Genomic DNA, 19211 nt, shown 5'->3' with positions numbered 1-19211 from the left:
AGTTTTTAGTTATTTTTATATCTTTTTTTCCAAATAGTTCAAGAAAGACCACTACAAATGAGCAATATTTTGCACTGTTATACAATTTAATAAATCAGAAACTGATGACATAGTGCTGTATTTTACTTCTTGATCTTTTTTTTTTCAACCAAAAATGCTTTGCTCTGATTAGGGGGTACTTGAATTTTAAAAAAAATCACAGGGGGTACATTGCTGAACAAAGGTTGAGAACCACTGACCTAGTATATACAATAATATAAACCAAGTCACTGTATTTCATTTAGGATTATTTCATAACTTCATTTAAATAAAAATATATTTTTTGTCTTTTTTAGACACAGTCAATAAATAATGTGAACATGTATCATAACATGGAAATCTAAGAGAACGTGTTGTGAATGAGGATGCTTGTGGACCTGGAAATTATTATTTAATTTTTTTTACACATTTTTATTAAAAAAAAAAACAGTTTTTCCAACGTATTCAATTTTAGACGCTTTCTCTTCTTAGTTATTATTTCTCCGGCTGTAGAAAAGACCCGCTCACAGGGCACAGAGGAGGCGGGAGTGCGACACAGTTGGCGTATCGGTCACGTGACCAAAACAGCTCATGATCGGTCACGTGACCAAAACAGCTCATGATCGGTCACGTGACTTTCTAAAAGCGGTACGCGCACCGACACAGGGTTTCGCTCTTTGAGCTCGACGCATGCGCCGATGCATCGGTGTTGCCGGACCCATCACTAACGTTAAATATATGACGAGCCGCGAGCGATGCAGCTATAACCTATCTACCTATAACACCTGTAAAAATGAAGCAATGCTACCACGCTAGCAAGCGTTAGCTAGCCAACTATGAGCCACCAAGCTGCTAACTGTCGCCAAAAGGCACCATTTAAGTTTTTTTCCCCATGGCATCCTGGATCAAGGCTTTCAGCAGCTTTTGGACGTTTGAGGTAGAAACGTAGGAAGCGCCATCATTATGAAAAGTAGCCGGCGAGTATTTTGATTCCGTCCGTCCGTCCCTCTTCTTCTTCTTCTTCTTCTTGCTATTGGCGGAGTTACAATGCATAGTAGGCTACCGCAACCTACTGCACCGGAGGTGTAACTACAAGCAACATTCACAGACAGTCTCATTGCTTTTATGAGCGGTCGAGCGAGTCAAAAGCCGAAAAATCCATTTGTGGCGGACGTAATTCTTTCTTGGCGGGCCGCCACAAATAAATGAATGTGTGGGAAACACTGGACTTTGTATTCAAGCCTGAGTGGAACAGGAAGCCAGTGAAGGGATTTGAGAACCGGTGTGATGTGGTCGTGTTTCCGCACTCTCATCAGGATCCTAGCAGCACTATTCTGTATGTACTACAGCTTCTGGATGTTCTTGCTGGGGATCCCGACAAGAAGTGAGTTGCAGTGGTCGAGCCTGGAGGAAACAAAGGCTACCTCAGTAGACGCATTTAAGTCCTGTCATCGTATTCGTTTAATCTGGAGCCAGAAGATGTTTAAAAAGGACACGATGCATTAACTCAAAACAGAAGTATTTATTCCCCATTGGATACAATTCTAAAACAATTTGTCTGAGCGCTATCTGTCCCTAGTAGCATTCAATCATCATCGGCGGTCACTCGACGAGTATGACGATCCTCCTGGTAGGGGTGTATCCCTTTATGGAGGATGCCTGTGCGTGACTTTGTTTATTGTAAGAAGACTGGTGCACAGACAGTCACCACACGATCCTTGACAGAATCGGGTCAGGGTCCAGTGGCATGGAGTCCAAGACGACTTGGGACCCTTTTCTGCTGCAGCCTTCTTCCGCCATCGCAGCCGTTGTGGTAGTTCTTAAATCACAGGGCTGTCCGGAGGCGCTCTTACAATATATATCACAATGTATGAATATGCGATGAGGTGCCTGCTTTCAGGCGTGGAATCGTCCTCTGACTTCTCTTTCCTGGAATCCGACTCCATATCTGGTGTTGTCCTTCAGACCTCGGCGAAGAAAACCACATCAACAGTAGCAAGAATGTAGACGATAAGAGTGAATGTGCCTGCGCTTGAACTTGGACCCAGTTCCAACTGGAACTTAGAGGATATGATTAGTTGCACGGCCTATTCTAAGCATATATGTACTAAACATTTCTTAATCACTTCATCCTTCATTATCTTAATTATATCCCAACATAATCATCATCATCGGCGGTCACTCGAACGAGTATGGCAATCCTCTTGGTAGGGGTGTATCCCTTCACGGAGGATGCCTGCGCGTGACTTTGTTTTACGTGGGGAGACTGGTGCACAGACAGTCACCACACGATCCTTGACAGAATCGGGTCAGGGTCCAGTGGCATGCAGCCTTCTTCCGCCATCGCAGCCGTTGTGGTTCTTAAAACTACCGTCTTCCGCCTGCTCCGCCGTTGAGGTCTTCACCGTATCCCTGGCTATGGGGAAGTCAGGTACTAGGCCTTTGCCAAGGGCCACCTGGGGTAACAGTAGTAAAGGGGTTCACCTCCTAGTGCCCCAAGATCCCATAGAGGAGCCTCCACTGCCGGATGCACTTTAACGTCATGAACAGGACACCCCAACATAATATATCCTAACAGTCCCATCTTAAAACTCATTTGTATACTCTAGCCTTTAAATAGACCCCCTTTTAGACCAGTTGATCTGCCGTCTCTTTTCTGCTCTGCCCCCCTCTCCACGCAGGAGAGGGGGGGCACAGATTAGGTGACCACAGGTGATACGCTAGCTGTTCAAAGTCGGGACCCGAGGTGGATCACTCATCTGTCTCCACTCAAGATGAGTGGTCTCACTATGGACTCGACTCTCAAACTATTAACTAGATCCACTCGACGTCCATTGCTCCGGTCGCCCAGGGGGTGGTCCCCACATCTGCGGTCCCCTACGAGGTTTCTCATTGTAGCCCATTGAGTTGAGTTTTTTCTTGCTGATGTGGGATCTGAGCCGAGGATGTCGTTGTGGCTTGTGCAGCCCTTTGAGACACTCCTGATTTAGGGCTATATAAATAAACTTTGATAGATAGATTGATTGATTGATTGATATATGTAGAAAATTATGTTTATAACCATCCATCCATCTTCTTCCGCTTATCCGAGGTCGGGTCGCGGGGGCAGCAGCCTAAGCAGGGAAGCCCAGACTTCCCTCTCCCCAGCCACTTCGTCCAGCTCCTCCCAGGGGATCCCGAGGCGTTCCCAGGCCAGCCGGGAGAGATAGTCTTCCCAACGTGTCCTGGGTCTTCCCCGTGACCTCCTACCGGTCGGACATGCCCTAAATACCTCCCTAGGGAGGTGTTCGGGTGGCATCCTGACCAGATGCCCGAACCACCTCATCTGGCTCCTCTCGATGTGGACGAGCAGCGGTTTTACTTTGGTTTTACAGAGTTTCTCACCCTATCTCTAAGGGAGAGGCCCGCCACCCGGCGGAGGAAACTCATTTCGGCCGCTTGTACCCGTGATCTTGTCCTTTCGGTTATGACCCAAAGCTCATGACCATAGGTGAGGATGGGAATGTAGATCGACCGGTAAATTGAGAGCTTTGCCTTCCGGCTCAGCTCCTTCTTCACCACAACGGATCGATACAGCGTCCGCATTACTGAAGACGCCGCACCGATCCGCCTGTCAATCTCACGATCCACTCTTCCCTCACTCGTGAACAAGACTCCGAGGTACTTGAACTCCTCCACTTGGGGCAGGGTCTCCTCCCCAACCTGGAGATGGCACTCCACCCTTTTCCGGGCGAGAACTATGGACTCGGACTTGGAGGTGCTGATTCTCATCCCAGTCGCTTCACACTCGGCTGCGAACCGATCCAGTGAGAGCTGCAGATCTTGGCCAGATGAAGCCATCAGGACCATATCATCTGCAAAAAATCAGAGACCTAATCCTGCAGCCACCAAACCAGATACCCTCAACGCCCTGACTGCGCCTAGAAATTCTGTCCATAAAAGTTATGAACAGAATCGGTGACAAAGGGCAGCCTTGGCGGAGTCCAACCCTCACTAGAAACGGGTCCGACTTACTGACGGCAATGCGGACTAAGCTCTGACACTGATCATACAGGGAGCGGATCGCCACAATAAGACAGTCCGTTACCCCATACTCTCTGAGCACTCCCCACAGGACTTCCCGGGGTACACGGTCGAATGCCTTCTCCAAGTATATTTATAACATGCCAGTAATTCAGGTAATCTTTATCTTGGTTTTATTTCAATAGGAGTGACAATATGATAGATCAAAAACAGTTGGGTCATTTATGCCTTGACTCACATATGAACTCGAAGTGCCATCCCATTCCTAACCCATAGGGTTCAATATGATGTCGGTCCGCCTTTTGCAGCTATTACAGCTTCAACTCTTCTGGGAAGGCTGTCCACAAGGTTGCGGAGTGTGTTTATAGGAATTTCCCACCATTCTTCCAAAAGCGCACCGGTGAGGTCACACACTGATGTTGGTCGAGAAGGCCTGGCTCTCAGTCTCCGTTCTAATTCATCCCAAAGGTGTTCTGTTGGGTTCAGGCCAGGACTCTGTGCAGGCCAGTCAAGTTCATCCACACCAGACTCTGTCATCACAGTCATGTTGGAAGAGGAAGGGGTTCGCTCCAAACTGTTCCCACAAGGTTGGGAGCATGGAATTGGCCAAAATGTTACTACTGACCAACTGCATCTCTGTCTGGACTGGAGCCTGCAGTGCCTCAGACTGCAAGTCTCTGCAAAGAGTAGTGAGGACGGCGGAAAAGATCATCAGGAGTCCTCTTCCTCCTATCCAGGAGATCGCAAAAAAGCCACTGCCTGACCAGGGCTCAGAAATTCTACAGAGACTCCTCCCACCCCCACCAAGGACTGTTTTCACTGCTGGACTCTAGATAGAGGTTCCGCAGCCTCCGTAGCAGAACCTCCAGGTTCTGTAACAGCTTCTTCCCTCAGGCTGTAAGACTCTTGAACACATCATAATTATCCCCTCAATTCCCCCTCAAAACGGATTAACTGGCTGGACTATAAAGACAATATAACATACATCCATAAACGTGGATGCATATGCAAAAGTGCAATATATTTATCTGTCCAGTAATCTATTTATTTATATATGCACCTTATTGCTTTTTTATCCTGCACTACAACGAGCTAATGCAACGAAATTGCGTTTGTATCTGTACTGTAAAGTTCAAATTTGAATGACAATAAAAGGAAGTCTAAGTCTAAGTCTCACTATTCAAGTTTAAATAAATGTATGGAACACTGGAACACGTTTCATCAAGTCATTTTCAGACATAAGTGTAAATACACGGTCAGAAGCCACATTACACAAATCTACCAGTTATTTAATCGACATTACACATCCCCCCTGTACAAATAAGTAATTTATGGATATTATCAACTGCATATGTGTTCAGTTGAATGGACTAGATACAATTTAAGAAACATTTTGACTTGGGAAAAAAAATGTTTTCACAGTTAAGTTTGAACTAAAACAACATACAACAACAAATTGAAGGTTTTCACTATATTTCATACCAGTAACCAGTAAAACAACACAACCAATATTACAATCAATCATCCATCAATCGATCAACCAATCAATCAATCAACGTTTATTTATGTAGCCCTTAAAGGCCTACTGAAACCCACTACTACAATAGTTTATATATCAATGATGAAATCTTAACACTGCAACACATGCCAATACGGCCGGGTTAGCTTACTAAAGTGCAATTTTAAATTTCGCGCGAAATATCCTGCTGAAAACGTCTCGGTATGATGACGCCTGCGCGTGACGTCACGGATTGTAGAGGACATTTTGGGACAGCATGATGGCCAGCTATTAAGTCGTCTGTTTTCATCGCAAAATTCCACAGTATTCTGGACATCTGTGTTGGTGAATCTTTTGCAATTTGTTCAATGAACAATGGAGACAGCAAAGAAGAAAGCTGTAGGTGGGAAGCGGTGTATTGCGGCCGACTGCAGCAACACAAACACAGCCGGTGTTTCATTGTTTACATTCCCGGAAGATGACAGTCAAGCTTTACCACTGTGGAGAACTGGGACAACAGAGACTCTTACCAGGAGGACTTTGAGTTGGATGCGCAGACACGGTACCGTGAGTACGCATGCAGCTGCGGCTTCCAAACATTTGATCGCTTGCCCGTACGTGCGTGCCGCTATGTGCATGTCACGTACGTAACTTTGGGGACTTTGGGGAAATATATGTGCTGTATGAACTTTGGGGAGGTGAACGGTACTTTGGGCTGTGGGATTGAGTGTGTTGTGCAGGTGTTTGAGTTGTATTGGCGGGTTATATGGACGGGAGGGGGGAGGTGTTTGTTATGCGGGATTAATTTGTGGCATATTAAATACAAGCCTGGTTGTGTTGTGGCTAATAGAGTATATATATGTCTTGTGTTTATTTACTGTTTTAGTCATTCCCAGCTGAATATCAGGTCCCACCCGCCTCTCACAGCATCTTCCCTATCTGAATCGCTCCCACTGCCCTCTAGTCCTTCACTCTCACTTTCCTCATCCACAAATCTTTCATCCTCGCTCAAATTAATGGGGAAATCGTCGCTTTCTCGGTCCGAATCGCTCTCGCTGCTGGTGGCCATGATTGTAAACAATGTGCAGATGTGAGGAGCTCCACAACCTGTGACGTCACGCTACTCGTCTGCTACTTCCGGTACAGGCAAGGCTTTTTTATCAGCGACCAAAAGTTGCGAACTTTATCGTCGATGTTCTCTACTAAATCCTTTCAGCAAAAATATGGCAATATCGCGAAATGATCAAGTATGACACATAGAATGGACCTGCTATCCCCGTTTAAATAAGAAAACGCATTTCAGTAGGCCTTTAAAGGGCACGGGACTGTAAGGTTGTATATATTGCAAATGTGATTTACGGTGAGGTTGTTATGATTTTTTTCGATGCATAAAACATATAAGAAAACAATTATTCAACAAGAAAACAAAACGTTAAAAGGTGGAATGTACAGTCCTGTTACAACGTATTATATCTTAGTTTAAAATATGTATTTATAGTACGACAACAATATGTTACCAGTAAAACATTTTAAAAAGTTTATAGTTCCAACCAGATCTCGTGGGATTGCTTTTGACACAAAAACAAGTATGGAACCTGAATAAATACGAAGCTGAAAACCAACCACTTTCATGTGCAGGCTTTGAATTTCAAACTTTTTAAGGTCAAGGCAAGTGTTGCCTTAATGGAGGGCTCATATTTTAGGGCACCAAGGCAAGTTAGAATATATGTATATATATATATATATATATATATATATATATATACACATACATACATACATACATACATACATACATACATACATACATACATACATACATACATACATACATACATATATATATATATATATATATATATATATATATATATATATATATATATATATATATATATATATATATAAATAAATGTTTTTTATTCATTAATAATATAAAATTGTCAGCTTTTTGTCATTACATGCCTTTATCTCAATTTTTACATTTTGATTGAGGTAGGTATTTTTTTCAATATTTATTCATTTTTTTAAAGTTATGTACATTTATATGTACATGTAGATGCTGTATCGGGACAGATCCATTAAGAGTTTGAGCAGAAATATGTCATATAGGAATGAACTATACACAAAATGCTGTGTCACATGCATGTTTTTTGAAGTAATACCTTTGTGACATAAAAAAAAAACACAAGTAATGTATAAAAACCTTGTGTTTATTCTTTGATATTAAAATACAACACAAAGCAGTTTGGCTGAAGAAGATGAAGTCTAATAAACAAGCTTTGTTCGTCTCTTGGTTCAGTACAACAGATAAAGAGGAGTGACACCTTTCACATCGAATACACAATCTTCACAGCCTTCATTCAGTTTGATGAGATGACAAAGCATTTTAGCTAGTATTGATGTTATTTTAACACTGATACAGTTTGCAGTTAAATAAAGGAAGAGTGAACATCCCAGTCAACAAAGTAAAGACTTTATAAACAAGTTGTGACAACGTTCACGACACGTCGCCTGCTGCAAAACATCAAAACGTTTTTATCCTTCGCTGTATACTTTTAGTGTGTCTGTCTCCAATATTGTCCACACCTGTCTCCATCTAAACACAGCAGTGCGCTCTTAAACGCAGGAGGGAAAATTACGGCTCCGTTTAATCCGAGGGAAAAATCTCCGTAGCAAAGTCCGTATCCTTAGTCCGGGTTTCGGTAATTAAAAAATTAGATGGTATTTATAACCGTCTGGAATTTTATCGCAAATTATCATTATACCGTTGAGCATTACATCCCTCGTCCATTAACAAGTAAAAAGTCAAGAGCGGTCACGGCATGCTCTTGCCGCCGATGTTGGTAAAAAATTTTAGGGCTTACGGCAAATGACAAGGGCGGTCGCGGCTTCTGCCGCAGTTGCCATGGTTACATTCGAGCCCCGCATGTGGTATTGAAAAAAGAGGATTTTTTTTCCCTTCACAATGTGAATGCAAAGTTGTGGAACTTATCTTCACAACTGTTAATCCTGTCTAATTCCAATCAATGCAAGTCATCAGAATAAGGTAATACACCCGAGAAATAGGGAAATCTTTATGCATTTTACTTGTAGTGAAATGAATTGTGAAGTGTATTATATTTATAGACATTATCTACATTTTAAACCAGTGTGGGTGGCACTGGGAGCAGGTGGGTAATGTGCCTTGCCCGAGGACACAACAGCAGTGACGAGGATGGCGGAAGCGGGTATCGAACCTGGAACCCTCAAGTTGCTGGCACGGCCGCTCTACCAACCGAGCCACGCCGATTGATTATTTGCATTTATGAAACATTTTAACATGATAAAGGGGAACTGCACTTTTTGGGGAATTTTGCCTATCATTCACAATCATTCTAAAAGACATGACGACGGATGGATTTGTTTTAATGCATTCTAACTGGTAAATAGACGTAAATAAAAGTCCACTAACAGCAGAACCAATAAGAGTTCCTCAATTTTGTCCATAAAATCCAAAAAAAAAAACATTCAAAAACCACCAACAATACTCCATTTACATTTCGTGACTTGAACATTAACCAAGGATTAGTTATTTTGTTATTATAAGCGCTAACGCAGACAAACTCTTCATAGCGGAGCCGTGATCACAAGCCTGTGCACAATTTCGACATGATCGAATTTTGTAATGCTTCCTTGCTCCCTGGAAGTTTATTTTCGATCATAAATCATGCCTCTCACCTGGAAAGAAGACGTCTGAGTACGTATTCCGACAAGTTGGTACACTTTGACAGCCATTTAGGAGCCGCAAATGGCGAGACGCTGCCTAAATATAACTACCAAGACCTGGTTGTGCAAATAAACTAAGTCTTAGTACAAACCCCGTTTCCATATGAGTTGGGAAATTGTGTTAGATGTAAATATAAACGGAATACAATGATTTGCAAATCCTTTTCAACCCATATTCAATTGAATGCACTACAAAGACAACATATTTGATGTTCAAACTCATAAACTTTTATTTATTTATGTGTTACATGGCCTTTCCTTATAACAACACTCTGTAAACGTTTGGGAACTGAGGAGACACATTTTTTAAGCTTCTCAGGTGGAATTCTTTCCCATTCTTGCTTGATGTACAGCTTAAGTTGTTCAACAGTCCGGGGGTCTCCGTTGAGGTATTTTAGGCTTCATAATGTGCCACACATTTTCAATGGGAGACAGGTCTGGACTACAGGCAGGCCAGTCTAGTACCCGCACTCTTTTACTATGAAGCCACGTTGATGTAACACATGGCTTAACATTGTCTTGCTGAAATAAGCAGGGGCGTCCATGGTAACGTTGCTTGGATAACAACATATGTTGCTCCAAAACCGGTATGTACCTTTCAGCATTAATGCCGCCTTCACAGATGTGTAAGTTACCCATGTCTTGGGCACTAATACACCCCCATACCATCACACATGCTGGCTTTTCAACTTTGCGCCTTTAACAATCCGGATGGTTATTTTCCTCTTTGGCCCGGAGGACACGACATCCACAGTTTCCAAAAACAATTTGAAATGTGGACTCGTCAGACCACAGAACACTTTTCCACTTTGTATCAGTCCATGTTAGATGAGCTCAGGCCCAGCGAAGCCGACGGCGTTTCTGGGTGTTGTTGATAAACGGTTTTCGCCTTGCATAGGAGAGTTTTAACTTGCACTTACAGATGTAGCGACCAACTGTAGTTACTGACAGTGGGTGTCTGAAGTGTTCCTGAGCCCATGTGGTGATATCCTTTACACACTGATGTCGCTTGTTGATGCAGTACCGCCTGAGGGATCCAAGGTGTGTAATATCATGGCTTACATGCAGGGATTTCTCCAGATTCTCTGAACCCTTTGATGATATTACGGAGCGTAGATGGCGAAATCCCTAAATTCCTTGCAATAGCTGGTTGAGAAAGGTTTTTCTTAAACTGTTCAACAATTTGCTCACGCATTTGTTGACAAAGTGGTGACCCTCGCCCCATCCTTGTTTGTGAATGACTGAGCATTTCATGGAATCTACTTTTATACCCAATCATGGCACCCACCTGTTCCCAATTTGCCTGTTCACCTGTGGGATGTTCCAAATAAGTGTTTGATGAGCATTCCTCAACTTTATCAGTATTTATTGCCACCTTTCCCAACTTCTTTGTCACGTGTTGCTGGCATCAAATTCTAAAGTGAATGATTATTTGCAAAAAAAAAATGTTTATCAGTTTGAACATCAAATATGTTGTCTTTGTAGCATATTCAACTGAATATGGGTTGAAAATGATTTGCAAATCATTGTATTCCGTTTATATTTACATCTAACACAATTTCCCAACTCATATGGTAACGGGGTTTGTAATAAATATTGTGATTGTTGTCCCAATCCAGCCTATTTTTGTTGTCGATTTTCATAACAGAAATTCAAAGCTTAGTTGTTGTTGAGTAGGAAAGTCAAGTACTTTATTTGATACGGATGACCACAGTATAGCGTCTTTGGTGATATTTGTTAGCATCAAGAAAATATACTTAATAGTATTAATAAACCAGATTATTAAATCTCTCGTAGCCTCAACAGCATATACTGATTGATGTCGCGAGCAAACATTGCTGAACAACAGGGACATCTACAGCTAAATAATGAGACAAAATAGGAACTTCACACCGTAAAAACAACTGCAGACATGAATTGTAGATGACAGTAATATTTGTAGTAGGAAATCAACTGCAAAAAAACAATTTTTTTTTTCATTAGCGTCACTGTTAGAATAATTGTATCTTAAGTTATCAAAAAACTTTGTGTTACATTGAGTTCAGAGGACAAAAGCTGTCTTTGATCCTACCAAGCAAAAGGCTTGCAAAACTCCACTGTGTAGGATGGGAAGCAACATGAAGGTGTTCTGTTTCTTTGATGACATATTTTGTCTTGACCCGAGAACTACAAAGCGGAGAGAAAGCAGGATCTGCCCAAGTTCTCCAGGCACCTGTTTTACGACCTTTTCTTTGAAATGTTTTGTAGTCAAAGGCGATAGATGTTTACGACCCCCGTCCCTTTAGAAACAGCTGTCCAAAGTCCAAATAAAAGAGGAGGCGTACGATCTTTAGTTAGAGCGTGGAACACTGTACAAGGGTACAGGTGTACGCGTTTCCCCTCATTAAGCCAAATGTAATTCTGTCTCTGTTTAATTCCTCGCTTCTTGTCTTGTTTAATAGATGTCATCAGTGTTTGAACCCGACAGTCACGATCACAGCAGCTTGTAATGTTAATCAAATATGTAACTTAGCGATGAACCAATTAAATCCAACTTTATCTTTCACCAGTTAATGCTTCATTTGTGGACCCCTCAGATGTAAAGACATGATGCGCCTCCAATCTTTTCGTCTCTAAATGATGATAAATCTTTAAAAAATATATTTTCTTAAGAGTGTAAAAATCCACTCCATCTCATTTAAAAAAAATCAAGATCGCTTATGTATTTGCCTCTGAACTTTTCCAAAATACGCCCAAATCTGCACGGATTCAGGTAAATAAGCGGTAGCTTAATGTAGTGGTTCTCAAATGGGGGTACGCGTACCCCTAGGGGCAGGGGCGCCGAAAAGGGGGGGTAAAGGAGACGGATTCTAGGGGCCCATGATGGACGGGGGCCCAGAGAGGCCCCTAATGATGATGAAATTATAATACAGAAAAAATAATGACACTGTGTTTGGGGCCCTGTAAAGATTATTTTCATGGGGCCCAAAATCCCTAGCGGTGCCCCTGCCTAGGGGTACTTGAAGGTATGCCAAGGGGTACGTGAGACTTTTTAAAAATATTCTAAAAATAGCAACAATTCAAAAATCCTTTATAAATATAAATAAAAATCTATATTTTTTCCAAATAGTTCAAGAAAGACCACTACAAATGAGCAATATTTTGCACTGTTATACAATTTAATAAATCAGAAACTGATGACATAGTGCTGTATTTTACTCCTTTATCTCTTTTTTTTCAACCAAAAATGCTTTGCTCTGATTAGGGGGTACTTGAATTAAAAAAAAAATTCACAGGGGGTACATCACTCAAAAAAGGTTGAGAACCACTGGCTTAATGGGACTCGAGACCATCGCCTAAAATGTTAATTAATGTTAATATTTGCTTACATGTCCCTTGGCAAGTTTCACTGCAATAAGGCGCTTTTGGTAGCCATCCACAAGCTTCTGCTTGAATTTTTGACCACTCCTCTTGACAAAATTGGTGCAGTTCAGCTAAATGTGTTGGTTTTCTGACATGGACTTGTTTCTTCAGCATTGTCCACACGTTTAAGTCAGGACTTTGGGAAGGCCATTCTAAAACCTTCATTCTAGCCTGATTTAGCCATTCCTTTACCACTTTTGACGTGTGTTTGGGGTCATTGTCCTGTTGGAACACCCAACTGCGCCCAAGACCCAACCTCCGGGCTGATGATTTTAGGTTGTCCTGAAGAATTTGGAGGTAATCCTCCTTTTTCATTGTCCCATTTACTCTTTGTAAAGCACCAGTTCCATTGGCAGCAAAACAGGCCCAGAGCATAATACTACCACCGCCATGCTTGACGGTAGGAATTGGTGTTCCTGGGATTAAAGGCCTCACCTTTTCTCCTCCAAACTGGGTATTGTGGCCAAACAGCTAAATTTGTGTTTCATCTGACCACAGAACTTTCCTCCAGAAGGTCTTATCTTTGTCCATGTGATGTCTAGCTATAAGTCCTTGGCTATTTTCTATGGAGGTAAAATGTCGCCATCTCTTGGTGAATTTAGTTCTTAACAGTCATATGTTATCCATCCATCCAAACCGCTTGTCCCTCTCATGATACAATATTTTTTATATTTAGTGTGGTGCGGGGAATAGGGGAGGGATGGGGTTGATCCTGTATGTTAGGAGGCCTTGCCAAAGAAAAAAAAAAAATGCTTAGGCTTAGTTTAGATTATTTTAGTTTAGACATTTATGGTCAGCTGTTGTTGACAAAACATATTGCAACTTCGTATATGCGTTTACTTGATATGCCGTGTAACATTTGAACACATACAATTAGAGATTTCAGTTCAGTTTCAGTTTATTTGGAACATGCTATACGATACAATGTAATGCATCACATATTTCCTGTTGTTTCATTACAGCACGTCCGAAAAGGAGTAGGAAAAAGCAGAGCTTATTTGATCCTATACCCCTTTTCATACCATAGCAATTTTATCCAATTTCCTTGTTCACACTGAATAAATGAATAATATACCATAGTAAGTAAACGAATCTTAAATACAAAAATAATTTTTACCTAAAAAAAATAAAATAAAATAATAATAATAATAATTAAAAAGATGTTAATCATAATTCTTGTTCTGGGTACTTTGTGAACATTTGTAGTTTGAACATTCTCTTAAACTGAATCATATTGGTGCTTTATTTGATTCCATAATTTAATTCCACATACGAATATGCTAAAGGCTTTAAGTGTTGTACGTGCATACAAATATTTTAAATTACATTTTCATCTAAGGTTATATTTTTGTACATTCTTGGGTAGCAGGTTATAGTTTGCTTTGTACATAATTTTAGCTGTTTGCAAATGCACCAAATCGTTGAATTTCAATAATTGTGATTCAATGAATAAAGGGTTTGTATGTTCTCTATATCCAATATTATGTCTAATTGATCTTTTTTTGTTACAAATTTGTAGTTTTTCCCCCATATTTCGACACCAGTGGTTCTTAACCTTGTTGGAGGTACCGAACCCTACCAGTTTCATATGTGCCACCTAACCCTTCTTTAGTGAAAAACTATTTTATTTTATTTTTTCAAATTCAAGACAAAGTTATATGTTTTTGGTAACACTTTAGTATGGGGAACATATTCTAAGTAACAGAGACTTAATTTAGAGTTATTTGGACACTAGGGGACATACTTGCCAACCCTCCCGGATTTTCCGGGAGACTCCCGAAATTCAGCGCCTCTCCCGACAACCTCCCGGGACAAATTTTCTCCCGAAAATCTCCCGAAATTCAGGCGGAGCTGGAGGCCACGCCCCCTCCAACTCCATGCGGACCTGAGTCCGCTTTCCCACAATATAAACAGCGTGCTTGCCCAATCACGTTATAACTGGAGAATGATCGAGGGCGAGTTCTTGGTTTCTTATGTGGGTTTATTGTTAGGCAGTTTCATTAACGTCCTCCCAGCGCGATAACAACACACAACAACAGCAGTCACGTTTTCGTCTACCGTAAAGCAGTTCGTCTGCCGTAAACAGCAATGTTGTGACACTCTTAAACAGGACAATACTGCCATCTAGTGCATTTGATGAAAGCACTTTTGTGCGTGCCACACAGCAATTAATCATCAGAGAGGGTGTTCAGCATGGTTAGAAAAATAGTGACAGAGAATAGAACAAGGATGGACAATTCAACCCTTAACTCAACAATGAGTAGATGAGTGTTATGTGTGTGTATATGTGTAAATAAATGAACACTGAAATTCAAGTATTTATTTTATATATATATATATATATATATATATATATATATATATATATATATATATATATATATATATATATATATATATATATATATAATAAAATAAATATATATTTATAGCTAGAATTCACTGAAAGTCAAGTATTTCTTATATATATATATGTATATATATATATATATATATATATATATATATATATATATATATATATATATGTATATATATATATATATATATATATGGATGGATGGATGGATATATATATATATATATATATATATATATATATATATATATATATATATATATATACATATATATATATAAATATGACCTGGTGAATTCTAGCTGTAAATATACTCCTCCCCTCTTAACCACTCCCCCCGACCCCACCCCCACCTCCCGAAATCGGAGGTCTCAAGGTTGGCAAGTATGCTAGGGGAACATATTCTAAGGAGCAAAGACTTAACTTAGAGTCATTTGGTTAAGGTTAGGGTCAGGGTTAGAGGGTTAGGGTTATAATAAGGCCATGCCGAATAAGGCATTAATAAGTACTTAATAATGACTAGTTAAGAGCCAATATGTTACTAATTTGCATGTTAATAAGCAACTAATTAATGGTGAATATGTTCCCCATACTAAAGTGTTACCATGTTTTTTTACTGGTGCACAAAATGAACATCACCTTGTTCAAAGAACAAAACCAACACAGTGCATAAACTCACAACAAATTACACCCCTGCAAATCAGTGTGACTTCTGCTGTTGCCGTATCCGTAATACGCCGATAGGGAGAAGTTTTTATTTACACGATGAGTCGGGTGTGTCTTGACCTCCGCCGAACCCCTGAGCCCGACTCACCGAACCCCTAGGGTTCTATCGAACCCAGGTTAAGAACCACTGTTCTACACAATATTTTGCTTTATTCATTATTGACATGTTTCTTGCTACTTTATGTTGTATATTCTTTACGTGAGATTTCCAGTTCATTATATCATCTATTATTACACCCAAAAATATGTTTTCTTTCACCCTTTCAATATCTACTCTGTCTATTTGTATTTGACTTTCTCTTCTACTGTTACCTAATAGCATCATTTTAGTCTTACTGAGATTCAAAGATAGTCTGTTTTTGTCAAACCATCTTTTTAATTTGTATAAGCTTCTGTGTGTTCTCTCCTGAACACTCTAGTTTTTGTGTGGGACTCACTTTAACTCTATAAAGGCTTAGTGGCCACATGCGTGGACAGCACCTTTTAGCTCAGGGGTGCTCACACTTTTTCTGCAGGCCAGCTACTTTTCAATTGATCAAGTCGTCGGGATCTACCTCATTCATATATATAATTTATATTTACTTATTTATGAAATATATGTTTTTGTTAACAAGTTAAAGGTGTTTAAAGATAATGCAAGCATGTTTAACACATATAGTTAATATTGTTAAAGGTGTTCAAAGATAATACAAGCATGTTTAACACGTATAGATTCCTTTCTTTCATGAAGACAAGAACATAAGTTGGTGTATTACCTTTGATTCTGATGACTTGCATTGATAGGAATCAGACAGTAGTGCTGATAACGTCCGCATTTTGGAACGGAGGAGAAAAAAAGTCCTCCTTTCTGTCCAATACCACATGAAAGTGGTTGGTTTTTGGCGTCTTATTTGTCCAGCTTCCGTACTCCTTTGTATACACTTTACAAGAAATACATTGTCGGCAAACTCCGTAGCTTGCCAGCTTGTGCACGCCAGCTTTCTGAGACTCTTATTTTGTTAGCGCAGGCAGGATGAAGCAGAGCTTTTATTGTGCAACTGTGCAGTCGGTCTTTGGAGTTTTGACGACAGGTACGGCGCCAGAGTCTGTTGAAATAAAGTGTTTCTCGCCTTCCTGTCGGTAATTTTAATGAGCTGGCAGCAGCCAGCGTCATCTCAGAAGACCCTCGTGTGCCGTGAATGTCAATCAAGTGACGAAAGTGACGTCATAGTGAAGATTTATGATCGCTCATTTTTAGGACTATTTTTTTAATGCCTGGCTGGTGATCGACTGACACACCCTCCACGATCGACCGGTAGCTCGCGATCGACATAATGAGCACCCCTGTTTTAGCTCTTATTTCCAAAATTGTGTACACTACTGAATTGGGGTCTTATGGCCGCTTATGTGGACACTTATACTGCCGTCTGGTGGTGTCAGAAGAGTATAACATACAATGGAATTGGGAGAAAAAAAAGGTGCAAAAATAAGAATTAGCATGTCATGAAGTACACGTTTGTGTACTTATGGACTAAGTACATTGATTGATTGAAACGTTTAGTAGTAGATTGTACAGTACAGTACATATTCCGTACAACTGACCACTAAATGGTAACACCCGAATACGTTTTTCAACTCGGGGTCCACGTTAATCAATTAATAAATCATATACAAAGATGATTCTTAGTTTTTATTCTAATTAGGGTCCAATAAGCCCAAATAGCAAAGAGAAAGGGACGGCGTGGCGCAGTGGAAGAGTGGCCGTGCGCAACCCGAGGGTCCCGGGTTCAATCCCCACCTAGAACCAACCTTGTCATGTCCGTTGTGTCCTGAGCAAGACACTTCACCCTTGCTCCTGATGGGTGCTGGTTAGCGCCTTGCATGGCAGCTCCCTCCATCAGTGTGTGAATGTGTGTGTGAATGGGTAAATGTGGAAGTAGTGTCAAAGCGCTTTGAGTACCTTGAAGGTAGAAAAGCGCTATACAAGTACAACCCGTTTATCATTTAAATAAAAAAGAATGTAAACAAACAGCTTGGGCCTTAAGAGGTTAACACACTCCTTCAAATGGTATTTATGCGGTTATTGTAAGCCATTTTTCATTGTTTTGGCAGGGTTGGACCGGATGTGACGTAGCGTACCATCTTCGTGAAGCCGGAAGTGTGCGTGTGGTTCAAGGGGAGAATGACGTGACGGTTTATAAAAGAAAAGTGCCTTTTTGGTTCGCCGGTCAGTTTCCAAACTTTCAGTTACATTATTAATGATACTTTTGTGTATTGTACACTCAACTAGCAGTGCGTTATCCTTGTTTATATTCACCACCTGTAACGTCGTCGTTTCCGTTTAAGACTGCTGAGCCGTTTGTTCGTGTTTCTGTCCTGTAAAATAAATAGTGAATTATTAAATAACGTTAGTTTCGTTTGGTAATGTTCGAAATGAAATGTTACCGAAATATAAAGACTACAAAAAGAATACCATGGTAACAGCAGGAAACTCACTGCCGTAAAGCAAGTTGACAGAAAGTGACGTGTTCTTTGCCGCATGTACCCTCTTTAAGAAGATTGTGCGCATGCGTGGGCCGGCTGCGTACTGACAGGAGCCACGACACTGAAGAGGAGGAGTTGCAGGAGATTGGTGGTGAATAGCTGGAGAAAAGAGCGACAAACGTCGGGACTGTTGGACGCAGAAGAGGCGACGATTAACTGCGTGCACCGGAGGAAACGACGAGTCTGTGTGTTAACTATTTAGGGAGAAACAAGATGGGTGAAGTGTCGATGGACTCCAGCACACTTTGTCTATTTGACATTGACGGCACTTTGACGGCTGCAAGACAGGTAAACAATGACTGAAATACTGCTTGTTTTTGTTATGAAAACTATCATTAATATCTGTAAAGTGGACACTATTAATAATATTTTCCGTAAGGTACTTGGCCAGCCAATGATCCCACTCGGGAGTTCAATCCAACGTTTTAACAATTCAGAATAAGATTATAATTGTATTAACCTTTTTATAATTACAATTTTGTTTAATGCAACCGTTTATCACAAGCTTAACGCTGGGAAAGTCTGTAGTTTGGAGAAATAGAATATTGATTAAACTATGTCGGATGTCTACGGTGGCCGAAAGGGGCAAACGCGCTGCAAAGTCCAAAACACGTGTATATGTTTTGGCAACAAACCAATACAAACATTGAAAAAAACACGCAACTTTACCAAACACATGCAACTTTACCAAACACATGCAACTTAACAAACACATGCAACTTTACAAACCACATGCAAGTTAACAAGCACGTGCAACTTAACAAAACACTGCAACTTTACAACCACATGCAACTTAACAAACACATGCAACTTAAACACATGCAACTTAACAAGCACATACAACTTAACAAAACACTGCAACTTTACAAACACATGCAACTTAAACACATGCAA

The 19211-nt window shown here is 40.6% G+C and overlaps 1 protein-coding gene and 1 long non-coding RNA gene across 5 annotated transcripts in view; one reads left to right on the top strand and one right to left on the bottom strand.

The window, feature by feature from the left end:
• Positions 1-1548: 1548 nt before the first annotated feature.
• On the bottom strand, positions 1549-18312 carry LOC133617297 (uncharacterized). The gene is made up of 3 exons (XR_009816971.2): positions 18247-18312; positions 18094-18149; positions 1549-1977 (listed from the first exon to the last, which is right to left on the bottom strand). It is a non-coding gene; the product is annotated as an uncharacterized lncRNA (long non-coding RNA).
• pmm2 (phosphomannomutase 2) overlaps positions 17892-19211 on the top strand; it is a 35738-nt gene continuing 34418 nt past the window's right edge. The window contains exons 1-2 of one of the 4 annotated variants that reach the window (XM_061977227.2): positions 17892-18000; positions 18329-18605. In XM_061977227.2, coding sequence (XP_061833211.1) covers positions 18531-18605 — 75 coding nt within the window. In that variant the 5' untranslated portion in view covers positions 17892-18000; positions 18329-18530. Of the gene's footprint in view, positions 18606-19211 lie in introns of all 4 variants that reach the window. The other 3 variants (XM_061977228.2, XM_061977226.2, XM_061977225.2) reach the window with 3 other exon arrangements.

This window comes from Nerophis lumbriciformis, linkage group LG16 (assembly GCF_033978685.3).
Source record: "Nerophis lumbriciformis linkage group LG16, RoL_Nlum_v2.1, whole genome shotgun sequence".
In the NCBI taxonomy this organism is placed as follows: domain Eukaryota; kingdom Metazoa; phylum Chordata; class Actinopteri; order Syngnathiformes; family Syngnathidae; genus Nerophis; species Nerophis lumbriciformis.
Note: the sequence above shows the minus strand (reverse complement) of the source record. Positions and strands in the feature narration are given on the sequence as shown.